General features: G+C 40.7%; 1 protein-coding gene across 1 annotated transcript in view; it reads right to left on the bottom strand.

Moving 5' to 3' along the window:
• The window catches only part of PEX5L (peroxisomal biogenesis factor 5 like), a 41,414-nt gene extending 27,774 nt beyond the window's left edge, over positions 1-13,640 (bottom strand). The window contains 3 exon segments of the mRNA XM_026061390.1: positions 11,835-11,858; positions 11,860-11,874; positions 13,557-13,640. Coding sequence (XP_025917175.1) covers positions 11,835-11,858; positions 11,860-11,874; positions 13,557-13,625 — 108 coding nt within the window. The 5' untranslated portion in view covers positions 13,626-13,640.
• Between the last annotated feature and the right edge of the window lie 589 nt (positions 13,641-14,229).

Here is a 14,229-nt window from a genome sequence, read left to right as displayed (position 1 = left end):
TAAAAAGGAGCATGTACATTATTTTGGTGTGTCAAACATTTATGCTGGTACCTAAAGCCAGCTGATTATATAATACGTGCAGTCATTCAGAGGCCTAGAACTTTATATTTTTGCACTGAAATAGCAATTTACATGAGTAACATGGAAGACAGATGAGTGATTGCTTGCCCAACTGTGTGTAGCGGAACGTGCAAATGGGGGCACTTCCTTCAGAAACCTGGCAGTGATGCAGCTTCCCAAACTCAAATTCTGCATATGCTGAAACCAGAATGCGGATGCACATTACAAAGGAATTAATCATGTGGTTTTTTAACTCTTTCCAAATTAATCACTCAGCCTCATGTCTCATTCAAAACCCAGAAGTTACTTGCTAAATTTGGTACATCTCAATGTTTGATTGGAAATTGTGTTTCTACCAGCGGCACACCTTTGATTTGCATTAAAGGTGGCTCTGCTTGCCCACATTATCTCCAGAGGTATACTTTTATCTAATATTGATATTTAAGACTTATGAGGACCTAGTATGTCTCTGCATACTCCACGTATGTATTTTTCTAACTACAATTTGGTGATAGTATTTTAATCATTTCTATCGGTGAAAAAAACGAAGGTGGACGCCTAGCTAATCATTATCCAAATTACTCTTAATAGTTTAAATGTTCTTTCTCTGTGATCAGCTTCATAAATCAGCCAAAATTACACCAATACATTCTCCCTCTTGCATTTACTCATCATATTGTAGGAACTAGCATCAGTGACAGCTGCTGGACTTTTGCAATGGTGAAGTTACGTATCTTGGTGAACATAACATCCAGCAGAAAGATTGTGAAAGCCACTAGATCAGCTGGATCTTCAGTGATTTATTTTGTGATATTAAAGAAAAGTCCTCTGCCATTTGGGAGGAATAAAAGCAGAGGTTTTATAGGAATCATTGTAAATATAAAAACTTCATAGGAAATACTACTGTTGTTTCTGTATCTTTAAGGGTGCTATAGGAGAGATTATCGTGTAGGATTTGGATGCTTCTCAAGTTTCCCATTACATTCCATGGGACTTTTCTTTAATAAGAAAGAATGGGGGGAGAAGGGAGGGAAGAAGGATTAAGAGAACCAAAACAGCCAAGTTCACTAATTGGAGACAGCAAAGAATAGAAGATCTGAAGACCAACTGGAGAGGCAGTTTATTGCAAATCTCTTGGGAGGGTGAGAGGATAAACTCTGGGAGGAGCAGCAGTGATGCTGAGGATCAGAATCATGGATGGGGAAAGGACTATAATCCAAATAGATCTGAATTTCTCCAAGGTTCATCTGTAATATTAAGTAGTAGATATCTGGCAAATATTTCTTTTTCTCACAGCTGGCTGCCACCTCCCCAGTCATTTCTTTATTATGTTGTTTATGTAAGGAAGATCTGGTCAGCAAGAGGCCTTCATTAGTTTGGTACTGGTCGTGCATTGCTCACAGTCCCTTGATAAACTTTTGCCATCAAACTGGAAGATTGATGGCGTTTTCCACTTCTTCATTATAAGTTTTGCCAGCAAATACCAAGATTTAATTTTCACTAAGTTGTTTCATCTTTCTGCTGCATTTGCATCATTTTTGTTTAATTAGAAAACAAATAGATTGTCTCTGGCCCACTCACTCTGTGAATATACCCACTAAACTTCTCGGAGATGGGCCACGCAGATGATGAGATGAATAGAGAGCCCGTTACACAGGGAGACTGAAACACATGGACTTGTTTAAGCTAACAAAATGAAGACTGAGTAGGAATATAATTCTTCTTCACGTATACATAAAAGGACAGCAGAGGTTAAACGACACTTCAGAAAAACTTTTTTAACTATTGAAGAAGGCTGGCACAGGAACAAAATTATATAAACTGGCCATGAATAGATTCCAATTCTCTGCACTATGCTCCCCGACTAACAACTCAAAGTTGTAGGAATGTCTTAGTATAAGGATTATTCCTGGGAAAAATAATCTGCTTTCAACTGAAATATCTGGGGCAAAACAGATAAAAATTACATCAAGTAAAAAATAGATCAAGTCTACTAATTCTTAGTAAATACCACCTGCATATGTATAGCAATATGACATACTAGATACATATTTTTGACATGAAGCAGGCATTTCACAACATATCAGACCTCGGAGAGTTTAAAGAATGCCACAAGCTGATCTTTTTGGTGTAGGTAAGCGGGCAGCGGGGCAGGTTTCTGGCTGCGGTGCGTACGCGATGCCATGCGGGGAGCCCTCCGCCTCACGCTTCGAATGCCATTTCACTGCCTCATACTTTGGGACAAATTTATCCCTGCTTTAACTCCACTTAAGTTATTAGAGCTATATCAGGCATGAATTTGGAGCAGCGTTATAAAACATTCATGAGATGAAAACTATTATCTATATTAAAGCAATAATTTATGGTTCTCAAGCACCTTTCAGGATGAATATCGGAGAACGCTTTAAAACATTCATGAATCAAGGCTGGCACCGCTGCACGGCTGCGCAGCATCACCGTGGCGGACCAGAGGAGCGTGGGGAGCTGCAGAGAGCCGCGCAGCATCGCGCGGGGCTGGGGGACGCGGGCGCCATCGCCGCACGGCGCCGGTGCGCGCAATATTGCCGAGCTGGGCAGGCCGCGTCTGAGAAATTATTGGCCTCCGAATACTAAATTTAGCTGGGGAGTGCCATAAGTTCTCATAATGTCTCTAAGAACTTAATTTTTCTTTATAAATCCATTTTAATTAAAATACACTCCTTTAACGGAAGGATAGTGAAAATTTTATAGGGGGTGATACTCACTGCTGCTAATACATCTGCAAAGTCTCAACGATAATATAAAAGCCATCCTTTCAGATTCAAATGAATTTTTGTAGCTGGTTTCTGCTATTGTCTTATGTAGCTGCCCTTTGCCACCAGGCAGTGCGACAGAAAACGGCGCTGCGTCTCGCCTAAGCGGTGCTGTCGTACTCTTCCGTCCCTAGAAGCGTAACTGCGGATTTGGGTGCTTTGGGAGAGACGCTGGCTGTTAAGAAATGTCCCCTGGAGGCGGATGACAACCCCGCTGCTTAGATATCCTCGAAAGGAGGAGGGTTTGGCCGAGCCCTGAGGGAAGGGCCGGGCATCAGCCCCGCAGCAAGGGTGGCAGCGGCAGTGCCCTGGCGCAGCTCCCCCTCAGCGCCCCACGGGCGGCCCCACAGCTGCTCGCTGCTCCCCGTGCCCCGTGCCCCGTGCCCCGTGCCCCCTGCCCCGGCGGGGCCCGTCCCCAGCTGTGTGCATTTACCTCTACGAGGGCTTATTACCTGTCACCCTAGGGGCTGTACTGCTGGGCTCTCCCTTCTCCAGTGCTGGGGTGAGCCATGGCCTTGGGGGCTGCTGCTGTGGAGGGAGGTGTCTCTCTGTGGTTTCCCCCTCTGGTGCTTGGCCTGAGGGGGGCACAGGGCTGCTGGGGTAGGTGCCAGCCTGAGGGAAGGGGCTGGAGTGACTGGTTTGGGGTCAAAAATCAAGCTGTGGGTGTGCTGGGGCAGAAGGGGAGGCCCTGCTGTGGAAGAGGAGCAGCGGTGGTTGGGAGAGGGGGTTTTCTTCCCTTTAGCCAGCGCCCAGCCTGGCTGTGGCTTCCCCTGGTCACCTGCCCAGCACCTCTCTCCTCCCCCCTGCAGTCACCATGGCCATGTTGTCCCCCTGCAGGAGCACCTTGCGTGGCCAAGCCCCTCCTGGTGACCTGTTGGGCCTGTCCCTAGGGCCTCTCCTTGGCTGGCTCAGGGCCCTGGGGCTGCTCCTGGGGCTGTGGTGGCAGCTCTGCCCTCCCCCAGAAACTGGGTTTCTGCTCAGCCCTGAGGCCTTTGCTTTGTGGTTTTAACACAGGTGCCTCTTGTGGTGCTGCTTTTAGTGTTTGCGTTTCCCTGTGTGAGGGAGAATGTGAGACCCTGCAGGTATTAAGCAGCCAGTATGGCTTCATTTCTGCTTTGTTCGTAATGTACAATTTGCATGGTAATAAGAGAGTGATGGAGCATCTAGGCAGTAGCCTGACTTTAAAAAAAAAAAAAAATGTGTTGGCAAGGCTCTGCTGTGAAGTGTTTGCACAGAGGAACTCGGGCTGTTAGGTGCTGGAGCGTCCCTGGTGCTCGGGCAATGGGTCGAGAAGAGCAGCTCCTTAGTGAGTGTCGCAGCTGCAGTTTGTTGTGTTTGGCCTCAACAACTGGCCTTGCTCGTGGCTACAGGCGTTTTGCCCGCTTGCTGTTCCTCCAGCACTGGGGTTATGCCATGGCGAATACCAGGAGATGCTGAAGCTGCGAGTAAGGTATGGTCCTGACATCACCTTCTTAAATCCTCTCTTATTCTATTCCTGACTCTTGGTCTGTTTGCAGTGCAGAATACATACTGCTTTTTCTTTTTTTTCTTTTTTTATATTTTAAATGTTAGTAGGGCATTACATAATAGCTTTTAAGCTACATGACTTGGAAGCTATATTGGGGGGGGTTCAGTCAGACACAGGCAGCTAATTAGCACCTATGTTTTGAGCACATAGTGAACTAGTTCTCTAAAATTAAGTGCCTAAATTCTTTCCATTGTCAATACGGAGAGGTAGATGCTTATAAAAGTGTCTCTAGAGGGAGATCCTGTCTGCCTAATTTAGGCTCTCCCTGAGGAGGCTTTCAAAGGCACCTAGCTTTCCCATTGACTATATGTGGAACTTATTTTAGTAAGGCTGGTTCAGCTGGCACCTAAAATTTAGATGTAATTAGGCATGAAAGCCAGGCTGGATTGGATTCCACCCATTTTATCACCTGAAGCTGATTGAGCTACTCAAGGAATTAATTCAGGAAGCCCCACACTGCTATTGGGTCATCCATTTGTGATTTATTGAGTAGTAAGGCTGCTCCAGGGCACTGGTTCTGGGGCTGCACCTCTGCCCAGCAGTGTGCTGGTGTGAACAGCTATGTGGTTGGGCTACTAACTGGATCAGTCACTTGATCCAACTTAAAAAGCTCATAGTGTAGTAATGAATTGTCAGCATGGGAGAAAGCAGGAACTTGTTAACTCAGATTTTCTAGTGAAGAAATTGCATCTTTGAACCCTGCTCCGAGGAGCTTTTCTGTGGCTAGTATGAGACAAAGACAAGCAGGTAAGTTAATTGGTTTAACTGGTTTGTCAGTGCTGCACTGCTCTTCTGAATTGGAGGTATCTCCTAAAGCATGAATTAACTTCAATCAGTAACTGATTTGTATGATATATAGCAATGTTTTCTTGATAGATAGCTTCTCCATACGTATCTGGCACACACTGTGAATTCATTTCCACTAACTAGCTATTTCTGGAGACTGATAAATGGGAATCACAACCACAGACTGAGGTTCTTGTTCTATAAAATATAACTACTTCTAGATATGCTAGCCTTCCAGGCCCATCTATGGGTTGTTATCTTGGCAGGATAAGAATTGGAATACCTTCCTTTCTGCTCACTGAGGTAGGCTTGGAAAAGGAACTTCTTTAAAAAAAACCCAACCAAACAAAAACCCCACTAATCTAGTGCTAAAGCTCAGATTGCATGAGGTATGTTTTTCTCACCCACTTTTCTAATAGGTCTATAAGTATTTCATAGTTAACCCCCCCATTATTGGCTGCTGTTTAGTGTGATCACTGCTTGACCTTTTTGCATCCTTCCTGTGCCAGGGTCATAATTCTTTTCTATCACTCTAATATGAATTTATGTCCAAACAAAACTGGCATGCCAGCCAAATATTTGGTTCTCATGAGAACAGAGAATCAATATACAGGGCATACAGTATAAGTGACTTTCACCCAATATGACTTATGGGAAGCTCTAAAACTGAGACAACTCATTTCACTCTCCTGCAAAGAGCAGTATGGTGTTGCTGCATCTGTGAAGACTGGTCTCCAGTGGCAGGTGGTAACTGGTACTTTGTTGCTAAGTGGCAGGAGGTGTGTGTAGTGTCCTATGAATCAGAGGTGACAATATCATCCCTAAAATCACACAAGGTAAGTGATCCCCTGAGGCTTAATGTTAACAACTGACCAATTACTTGTGTGAAGGCAGAGAAGTTGAGGGAAGATTACTATAGACACTATATTGGATATCTAAATTCAGCTGTGTTGTTTAAAACCTATGCTTGTCACCTAAGTCAAGCTTAAATGATAATGTGCTTATGTTGCATCTCCATTAATGGTAATTGCACTGATTGGTGAGAACTATTGCCATGATTGCTGTGTCACAGTTGCATCCCATCTCTGTAACTGCAGATTAGTGTGAAGCTGTGATGGGCAACTTAATATCTCACAGTTCACCAACTCTTCCCCCCTGTTGCTCTTGGTCTCCCTATGGAAACTAAAAGGGAGCAGTACCCCAACACAGAAACTGCAGTTGTATCTGGCTCCTGCATTTTGGCCTCATTCCAGCAGAGCACTTAAGCATGTCCTGCAAAACTCAAGGTTAAGCATATGCTTAAGTGCCTTGCTGGATCAGAGCCATAGGAGAAGTTGCTCTTGCTGTCACATTTTGACAAAGCAGTGACTGACAGTCTGGCCTTTACTAGTCATATGAAAGCATGACTTACTGTAAGTCTGTCTTTTGCATTAACATCTACATGTTTTACACACATTTGAATTAAAAGCTGTTTATCAAAAGTCAGGAGATGTGCCTCCTGCCTTTTTTCTTCCCCTCTCTCCCCTCCCCTAACGCAGTCATATATTACCTCTGTGGTGTCACCATGTGGATTTTGTCTTAGCCTCACCCCTTCCCCTTATCTAAACTGGAGAATTAACCTACAAGGGTGTTCAAAGACAAAATTAACTAAGCCTTGAGAATGCTTAGATATCCTTGAAGTAATATAGTCACTAAGAAATGACAAAATAAGTCATTTCTGTAATACTAATAAAGTAGTTTATGAAAATACCTAGTCTCCTAAATACCTAGTCTCCTAAAATGGCCTACTAGTTAACTGAATGATTAATAAATTTCATGCTTAAGCTGAGTAAATGCAGGTTGGGACAGTCTTGCCGAATGGGAAGGCTACAGAATCCAGTATTATCTGTTGAGAAAGCCCTGAACTGGAGTAGCTTATACTGAGGGAGACCTGGAGGGTCAGAAACCTCATGATAGTACCCACAGAGGACAAGTGGTTACTCATGTGGATAGATTCTAGTTTCTGCATCATTCATTGTGTGGAAACTCCCACTGAAGAGGAAGTCCAACTTGGGGAACCACAGTTCTCAGATGCTTTTAAGTAAGGTTCAGAGGATGAAAACTAGAGGAGTCCTTTTCTCACTCATGTTGTGTATACTCTTTATAATCTTATCACATCTCTAGGGCCACTGTAGTTATTTCTCATAAAATAGTAAAAAATCATTTAATGCTTTTAGAACTTGCTAATACTTTTCATCTTCTGAAAGTAAAGATGACAATCAGCACACAGAACTGAGTTGCATGTAAAATGCTGTGTGAACTGCCAGTGATCCATAGATAAATCTGAGAATTTCTGCACTGGTGGATTATATATAGCTTTATGTACTATTTTGAGAATGGTTCATAATCAAATGGCAATTTAGAGGAAAGATGCGCTAGTGCTGCTTATTTTTAAGCCCAGATTTTCATGCTATAGCAGCGTGAAGACTGTAAAGATGGAGAAGAATTAAAGTGTCAAAAATACCATGGCTTATCACAAAATGTCCCTTTTGTAAAGCTCATGTCATTCCTACTAATTTGCAGCTGTGCTGAAAATGCCCTGTGCCAACTTCCCAGGCAACAAAAGTCGTCTTACTGTACCCTTGCTGTACTTCTGTACATAGGCTGTAACTTCTTTCAAATTGCCTTGATTCTCCTGTCCTTTCTGTGGGTTTTCTTTCAAAGCACAGTATATCTAGAATAAGGCTGTGGGGTTTTTTGGATGCATTACTGTGGGCAGTCATAGGAGCAAGTCACAACTTCCCGCTAAGTTATACAGCCTTTCTCCGTAGGGTTATGTCACTGCATGTGTGTTTGCTTTGAAATGTTTTTGCAGCTTGAAAAGCTTGAAACTTGAAAGCTGTGTGCGCATTTGCAGAACTTAGTGTGCGGTAGAACAGTTTCATTGTACAAATAGCAAGGTTTGTTGAATAGGGCAATTGTGGGTACATGGTTTGCAAACCTTTCAAAGGATAGTATATTTTTACCTAGAGTATTTGTTATGAATGAAGAATCTACAGTCTCTCTGCAAATGGGCTCCTATTCACAAATAGTTCATGAATAAAAAGCAGGGTTAAGTTAGCATAATGTATTATAATGAATTGTTTGTCCAAATCTTTCTGTGCCTATGGAACAGTAGGGCACTTTAAAACATGGTTTTAAAACAATATGGTTACTTTTTTATTTTATGGAAAAAATCCACTGTCAATTTTCATGGTAATTTAAAATAACTGTTTTTTCATGGAAAAATCTATTTAGTTTATGGGGCAGATAAATCTGTTTAACTTCAGGCAAGCAGCCAGTTTCTGACTTTTAAACATATTGTCAAGGCAACTTTCTTTATTCTCATAAGAACATTCCTGCTGAAATGATATATACTGCCCTAAATGCAATAATAAAAATGTTGAACAGTATTTAACTTGGAGATAAAGAATCAATTAATACTTGTACTGCTAAGGATCCATTTACATAATTTGTATTTTCTTTTTTACTCTCCTTGTATTTACCCATTTTTAATTAACAGATGGGAAGATAGACTTGACTAATACTTAAGTGGTCTCTGCTAAACTAATTAAACCTTTTATAATAAATAGAAGTAGACTGATTTGAGAAATTCATTAATGATATTTTCTATAATCATTAATCCTTAAAAAGAATATAAAAATATGATCATAGGACTAGCCCTGCTAAAATCAGTGGGGAAACTACCACTGTCTATGGAGGGCAGATTGGATGTAAAGTGAATCAGTGTAGTCCAAAGTTAATTATCATTATCTACAGTAGGCATGATTTTATGCCTTTTTTTAGTTTTTTTTACACTGATGTATATCTATTAGATGAAATGGAGTTATCTTTTGTTTTATATTGGTATAAAAGAGAAGGGAAGCAACTATATTGACTACAACTTTCTGCCATTCTGTTCTAATGTTATTTAGTAAACACTTACAGGGTGGACTCTAAGTCTAATGCTAAGAAGCTTATTGAGGACATGATTGATTGGGAACAAATACAACTATTAACTTTTAGATGGAAAATCATGATTATGCAATTCAATTCAGACAGTGAGCCCTTGACACACACGTCATAAAACCTGCTGGCCTCAATGGGAGCTGAAGCTTGGCTGCTTTTATTCTGCTTCCTTAATGAAGTTGAAAGGAAGCATTTGACAGATCACCCGAGTCTCACAGGAAATGTACACTGGAAATGTTTGTGTCTTTCTTATAAGCCTTGAGCGAATATAAATGTGCCTGCATCAACCAATGGCATGTAAATTAAGTTGTTTTCTTCCAAGAAAGTTGTTCCCATTAATGATATGTAATGTCTCATGGATAGATTATGCATAGTCTTTTTCTTTTAATAAGGAAAAAGTATCTGAGTTAATTGGGGTATAATCATGAAACATCTTTACTGGAAAATTTCTGTCACCTGTATTTTTCATTGGAAAGCATCTATTTCAGCACATTCTTTTTCTACTAATAACTTAATTTTGACTTCCCAAGTTCCTATTTTCCAGTTCAAGTTCTAAAATGAATTACAATAACAACTTAAACTTTATTCAGTCAGTATCAAAACAGTATTCTGAGCAATATCTGTGTACTTCATATAAATTTGAAGTAGGCAGTTCTCATTTTTCAGATGTAAACAGAACAGAGGGGATAGCTTTCAAGAAATAATTTGCATTTATTCTTCCTATGGGTCCATTTTTCATGGACTTCCATATCCCAGAGGGTATATTTGCCATGGGACCATCTTGGACATGAATCACCTTCTGCAGGTCTTGCCTTTCTGTTATCATTATAGGGATCCTACCATGACTAAGCTCTCAATTTATGTACTCTGAGACATCTAAATTAGGTGTGATGAATCCAGGACAAATAAATCTCATGACACTGAGAGCTATTTGTTTAAAATCAGATGGGCAAAGCACTTAAACTTTTTTTTCCCTGCTCAATAAAGCAGTTCATCATGTTTTAAACTTCAAGTGTGCATCAAAGTACTTCACTGAATCAGATCTTTTGAAGTGCACTGACCTGTAGTAAATTGGGAATTTCATAGCTGACTGTACAATTAAACTTTGACTTCAGGGAATATTTAGCTTTAAAATTCTTATTAGATAATAATTCTCAAGTGAGCATTTTTCCTGCTGAGAAACGCAAAGAAGATGCAAAGAGGGTTAAAATGAAATCTTTCTTTGGAATTCAAATCCTTTCATGCACAACTTTCTCATACCTTAGCTTCAGTTAGCAGTATATTTTTTTCCACAGATTAACTTTCTGTTAATCTTTGAACTTTCAGTAAACTTTCTTTCTCTTTATCTAGGTTCTATTCATATCAGAAGTACCCTTTTTCATTTGTCTCTGTCTCTTCTGAATTATCTTAACAAGATAAAGGAGACAGCAACATAGTGTAGAGTTATATTCTACAAAATCCTATTAGTACTGAAAGCCCACTCCGTACTGATGCTTGATGCATTAAATTTGGCAACTACTGAATGCCTTTTTTTATACCAATAAAGTGACAGTCATTGAAAATAATTGAGATAGTCACAGAAAATAATGAAATGCATATTAAATTACCAAGAAAATGCCTCTGCTTATTGTAGTATACTTGTTTATGTTGGAATAATAGTCAAGATTCCCAGTTGCCATATATCAGCATAACCCCACTGGAGTCTGCAGGGCTTTTTTGGTTCATGCTATCTAAAGACTTCCATCCATGTATGATTATATAAAATAATTCCAGATGATATAAATAACTTGTGAATTGGAAATTTCACCAAAACTTAATTCATAGTGTTTGTGTCAACAAACAAGTGTCATATTTTACAAGTGGAGCTCAGCTAGGAGCATAATAAAATGTGAATATATATATATGACTTGTTCTGTGTTGGATATACTTATAATATTTTACAGAGGAAGAGAAAGACATCACTTAAAAATTGCCTTCAGGGGCCTCCATACATTATGACTCTTTCTCACAGAAAACAAGGATTTAGCCTCTCTTCTTTGTACCTCAGATTCCACTTATGTTTCCTGTGGAGTCTGCTTCCATATTCAGATGCTGTAAGTTCTCCATTCAGCAAAGGCTTTGGTAATAGGAGATTTCACATTATTTGCTTCTCTAAAAGTAAATATTCTTCTCTTGGGGCTTGATCCTTGCATTTTACTTGCAAAATCCTTGTTAGCTCTACTGAGAGGTGACACAACATAGATGCCTAATGTATTTAATTACTTCCAAAGAGATGCAATTTATGTAAATATCGCATGCCTCTACTGGGTTCAGTGGTGATGATCACTTTGGAAAGACCAGGCCTTATTCAGATGACCTAATTTGATCTGGCTTGGGAAGCTCGTTTCTAGCCAATTTGGAACCTGCATATTGCACTCTGTGAGCTGCAACCACATCCATCTGTTTCATCATTTAAACAACTGAGACAAAGACTGGCGATGACTAAATGTATATTGCAATACAGCAGTGTGCTATTCTGAATGAAGGATCTTGACACAAGGTTTTCACAGACATACTAAGGAAACAGCATCTTAAAACCACACCACAGTCAGACAATTAGGATATGAATGATGTATGCAATATGGTTGTACAACTGCACATCGCACATACATGATGCAGAGATGACTATGGAAAATACTCACTTTTTCCCTTGATTCTGCTTGCTTTTTGGCTTCTGCACCCCTTTGGTGCATAGCAGGGGAGTAGGTACTTGTGTTTAGTGGAAGAAATTACACTAACAGACACAAGCATTTTACTTTTTTTATCATAGACTATTGCTGAATAAACTGACAGACAACCACTACAAATGGTGCATCAAACATGTAATGAGTCCAGGCCAAACTCCTGGCCCTGAGGAAGCCAATGGAAGTTTTGCAGTTATTTTTTTTTTTTTGGGGGGGGGGGAGGGAGGGGTGCATATCTCATGCTGGTTTCTAATTGTTCATCAACCACTCTAGTATGCAATTAGAAATGAGGCATTAAAGAGCATCCTTTTCCTTTGTGCAATGACTTTATAGACATTAGAGTTCACCACAAGTGGAACATGGTGTTCAACAGGGGTTGAGGAGGAAATTGCCAGACCTGGCTTCCAAAGTGTAGAAATAGTATTTACCATTCTGTTGTATGAGCACAGTATATTTTGTCTATTCTATAAGACAAGTATGTGCTGGCATTCTGTGCATCATAAATAGTTTCAAAAAGTAAAGTAGTGTTTATCCTAAAGTGTCAAAAGAATAAAACAGGACCGTAGGTCTTGTTGAAGACTCTCATGTAAGAATAACCATGTGGTGAAATTACTTCTGTTAAACCTACTGTCACATAGGAATAACATGTGTGCTAAATATTAACCAGTAAACTAAGTAAATGGCTATTGCTATACAAATAATAACTTTTCTTGAATTATCCAAATCGGAAGTACTGAATGATAGTGTCACTGTAGTCTCTTACAGCACTTACTTGAGAAACAAATTCATATATATTATAGCAACAGCAGGGAATAAAATCAACTTTTGCAGTGAGATGGAACCACTGTATTTTACAGCAGTGCCTCAGCTGGTGTCTTCAATAAACTGATGAAACCATCTAACGCTTGATGGTTACTCTAACGCTATAAAGTTCAGTATGATGAAGTTATGTCCTTTCATTGACTGAATTTGTAAAAATGAAGACAATGAGGTGTGCAAAATAAAAATTCCAACTTGCAACAGGGGTGAAAACCTAGTGAAAACTTAAAGGCATTTGAAATATTTAAAATGATACTCCTATAAAGTGGTTTCTTATTTTATATATGCACCATAAATGAATACTTAAGTTGCATGAATACTGACAGCATGAATAATAATTGACACTTTAAATCAGTTTTTAGATAACCTGGTAACTGACATATGTATACTGTGCTTTCTACAAATCACTTTTTTTAGGGAAAAAATGCGTTTTTGTTAAATTTTCAGGTCAAAACATCTTTTAAAAAAAGAAAGCGAGTGATTAAGTTATTTACCACAAGCTATTTTTTCCATCTTACTCAGTGATGAAATAATAGTTACTTGTGATGAAATATAGTTACTTGAGATCTAGCAGAAAAATTCAAGTAGAATCACTAAAACTAAAATACACCAATTTGGAAAGCTAAAGAGCAGATGAGTTTGTTCTTTTTATTATTATTATTTTTCCCCCTCAATTTTGGTGGGTGGCATTTTTGGGGGGAAGGCTTTTTTTGTTCGTTTTTGTTTTGTTTTGCCTCTGCTCGAGCGGCAGCGGCCCGCTCGGTCACGCCGGAGCCGTTACCGCCTCGGTGCCGCCGCAACGGCCTTCTGTCAGCTTCAACATATGTCAGCTGCCGCCTCAGAGCGCAGCGGTCCGCCCACCTGTGATGTCATAGTAAGGAGGGGCTTTTCCTCCGCGGACTCCTCCCTCGGAAGCTCCTTCATCACCATGGCAACAGCCTTATCGGCCGCCCTAGCGCCTTTGCCCTACAACAGCGAAATCAACAACGGCGCGTGTCAGGTTACGCAATCACAGCCCCGAGCAGCCCCCGCGGCAAGTGCTGGTGTTAAGAGCTGGAAGCGAAGCTTGGCTGAAAGGAGACCACCCAAACACTGTTGTTAAAAAAAAAAAAAAAGAACAAAATAATAAAAATAAAAATCAGTGAAGCCGTGAACGCACCACGCCGCTGGGGTGTAAGCGCGGCCGGCAGGCGCCGCCCCGGCGAGGTTGGCGGGATGGCGGCGCGGCCTCGCTCTGGCCGGGCCTCGCGGCGCCTCGCTGCCGGCCGAAGGGTTTGCGCGCTCGGCAGCGCGGGGTCGGTCTCCACAGGGCAAGGAGCTGCGGGATGGCTTCCCTCCCTTCGTTCAGCTGCTACTGGGTTGTAGCTACCCGAAAGTTGACAGCTGAAATGCACTTTTTTTCCCCCGTGAAAGGTAAATTCAAGCCGTTTGGGCAAATAAAGCGCAGATCCTTGCAGTTTATTCACTGAGGCAAACTCTCCCTGAAGTTAAATTTGAAAAGTAACCTGTAGGATTGGGCCCAAAGTGTTTATAC

The sequence above is a fragment of the Apteryx rowi genome, unplaced genomic scaffold (assembly GCF_003343035.1).
Source record: "Apteryx rowi isolate R43461 unplaced genomic scaffold, aptRow1 scaffold_10, whole genome shotgun sequence".
Taxonomy (NCBI): domain Eukaryota; kingdom Metazoa; phylum Chordata; class Aves; order Apterygiformes; family Apterygidae; genus Apteryx; species Apteryx rowi.
This window is presented reverse-complemented; position numbering and strand designations above follow the sequence as displayed.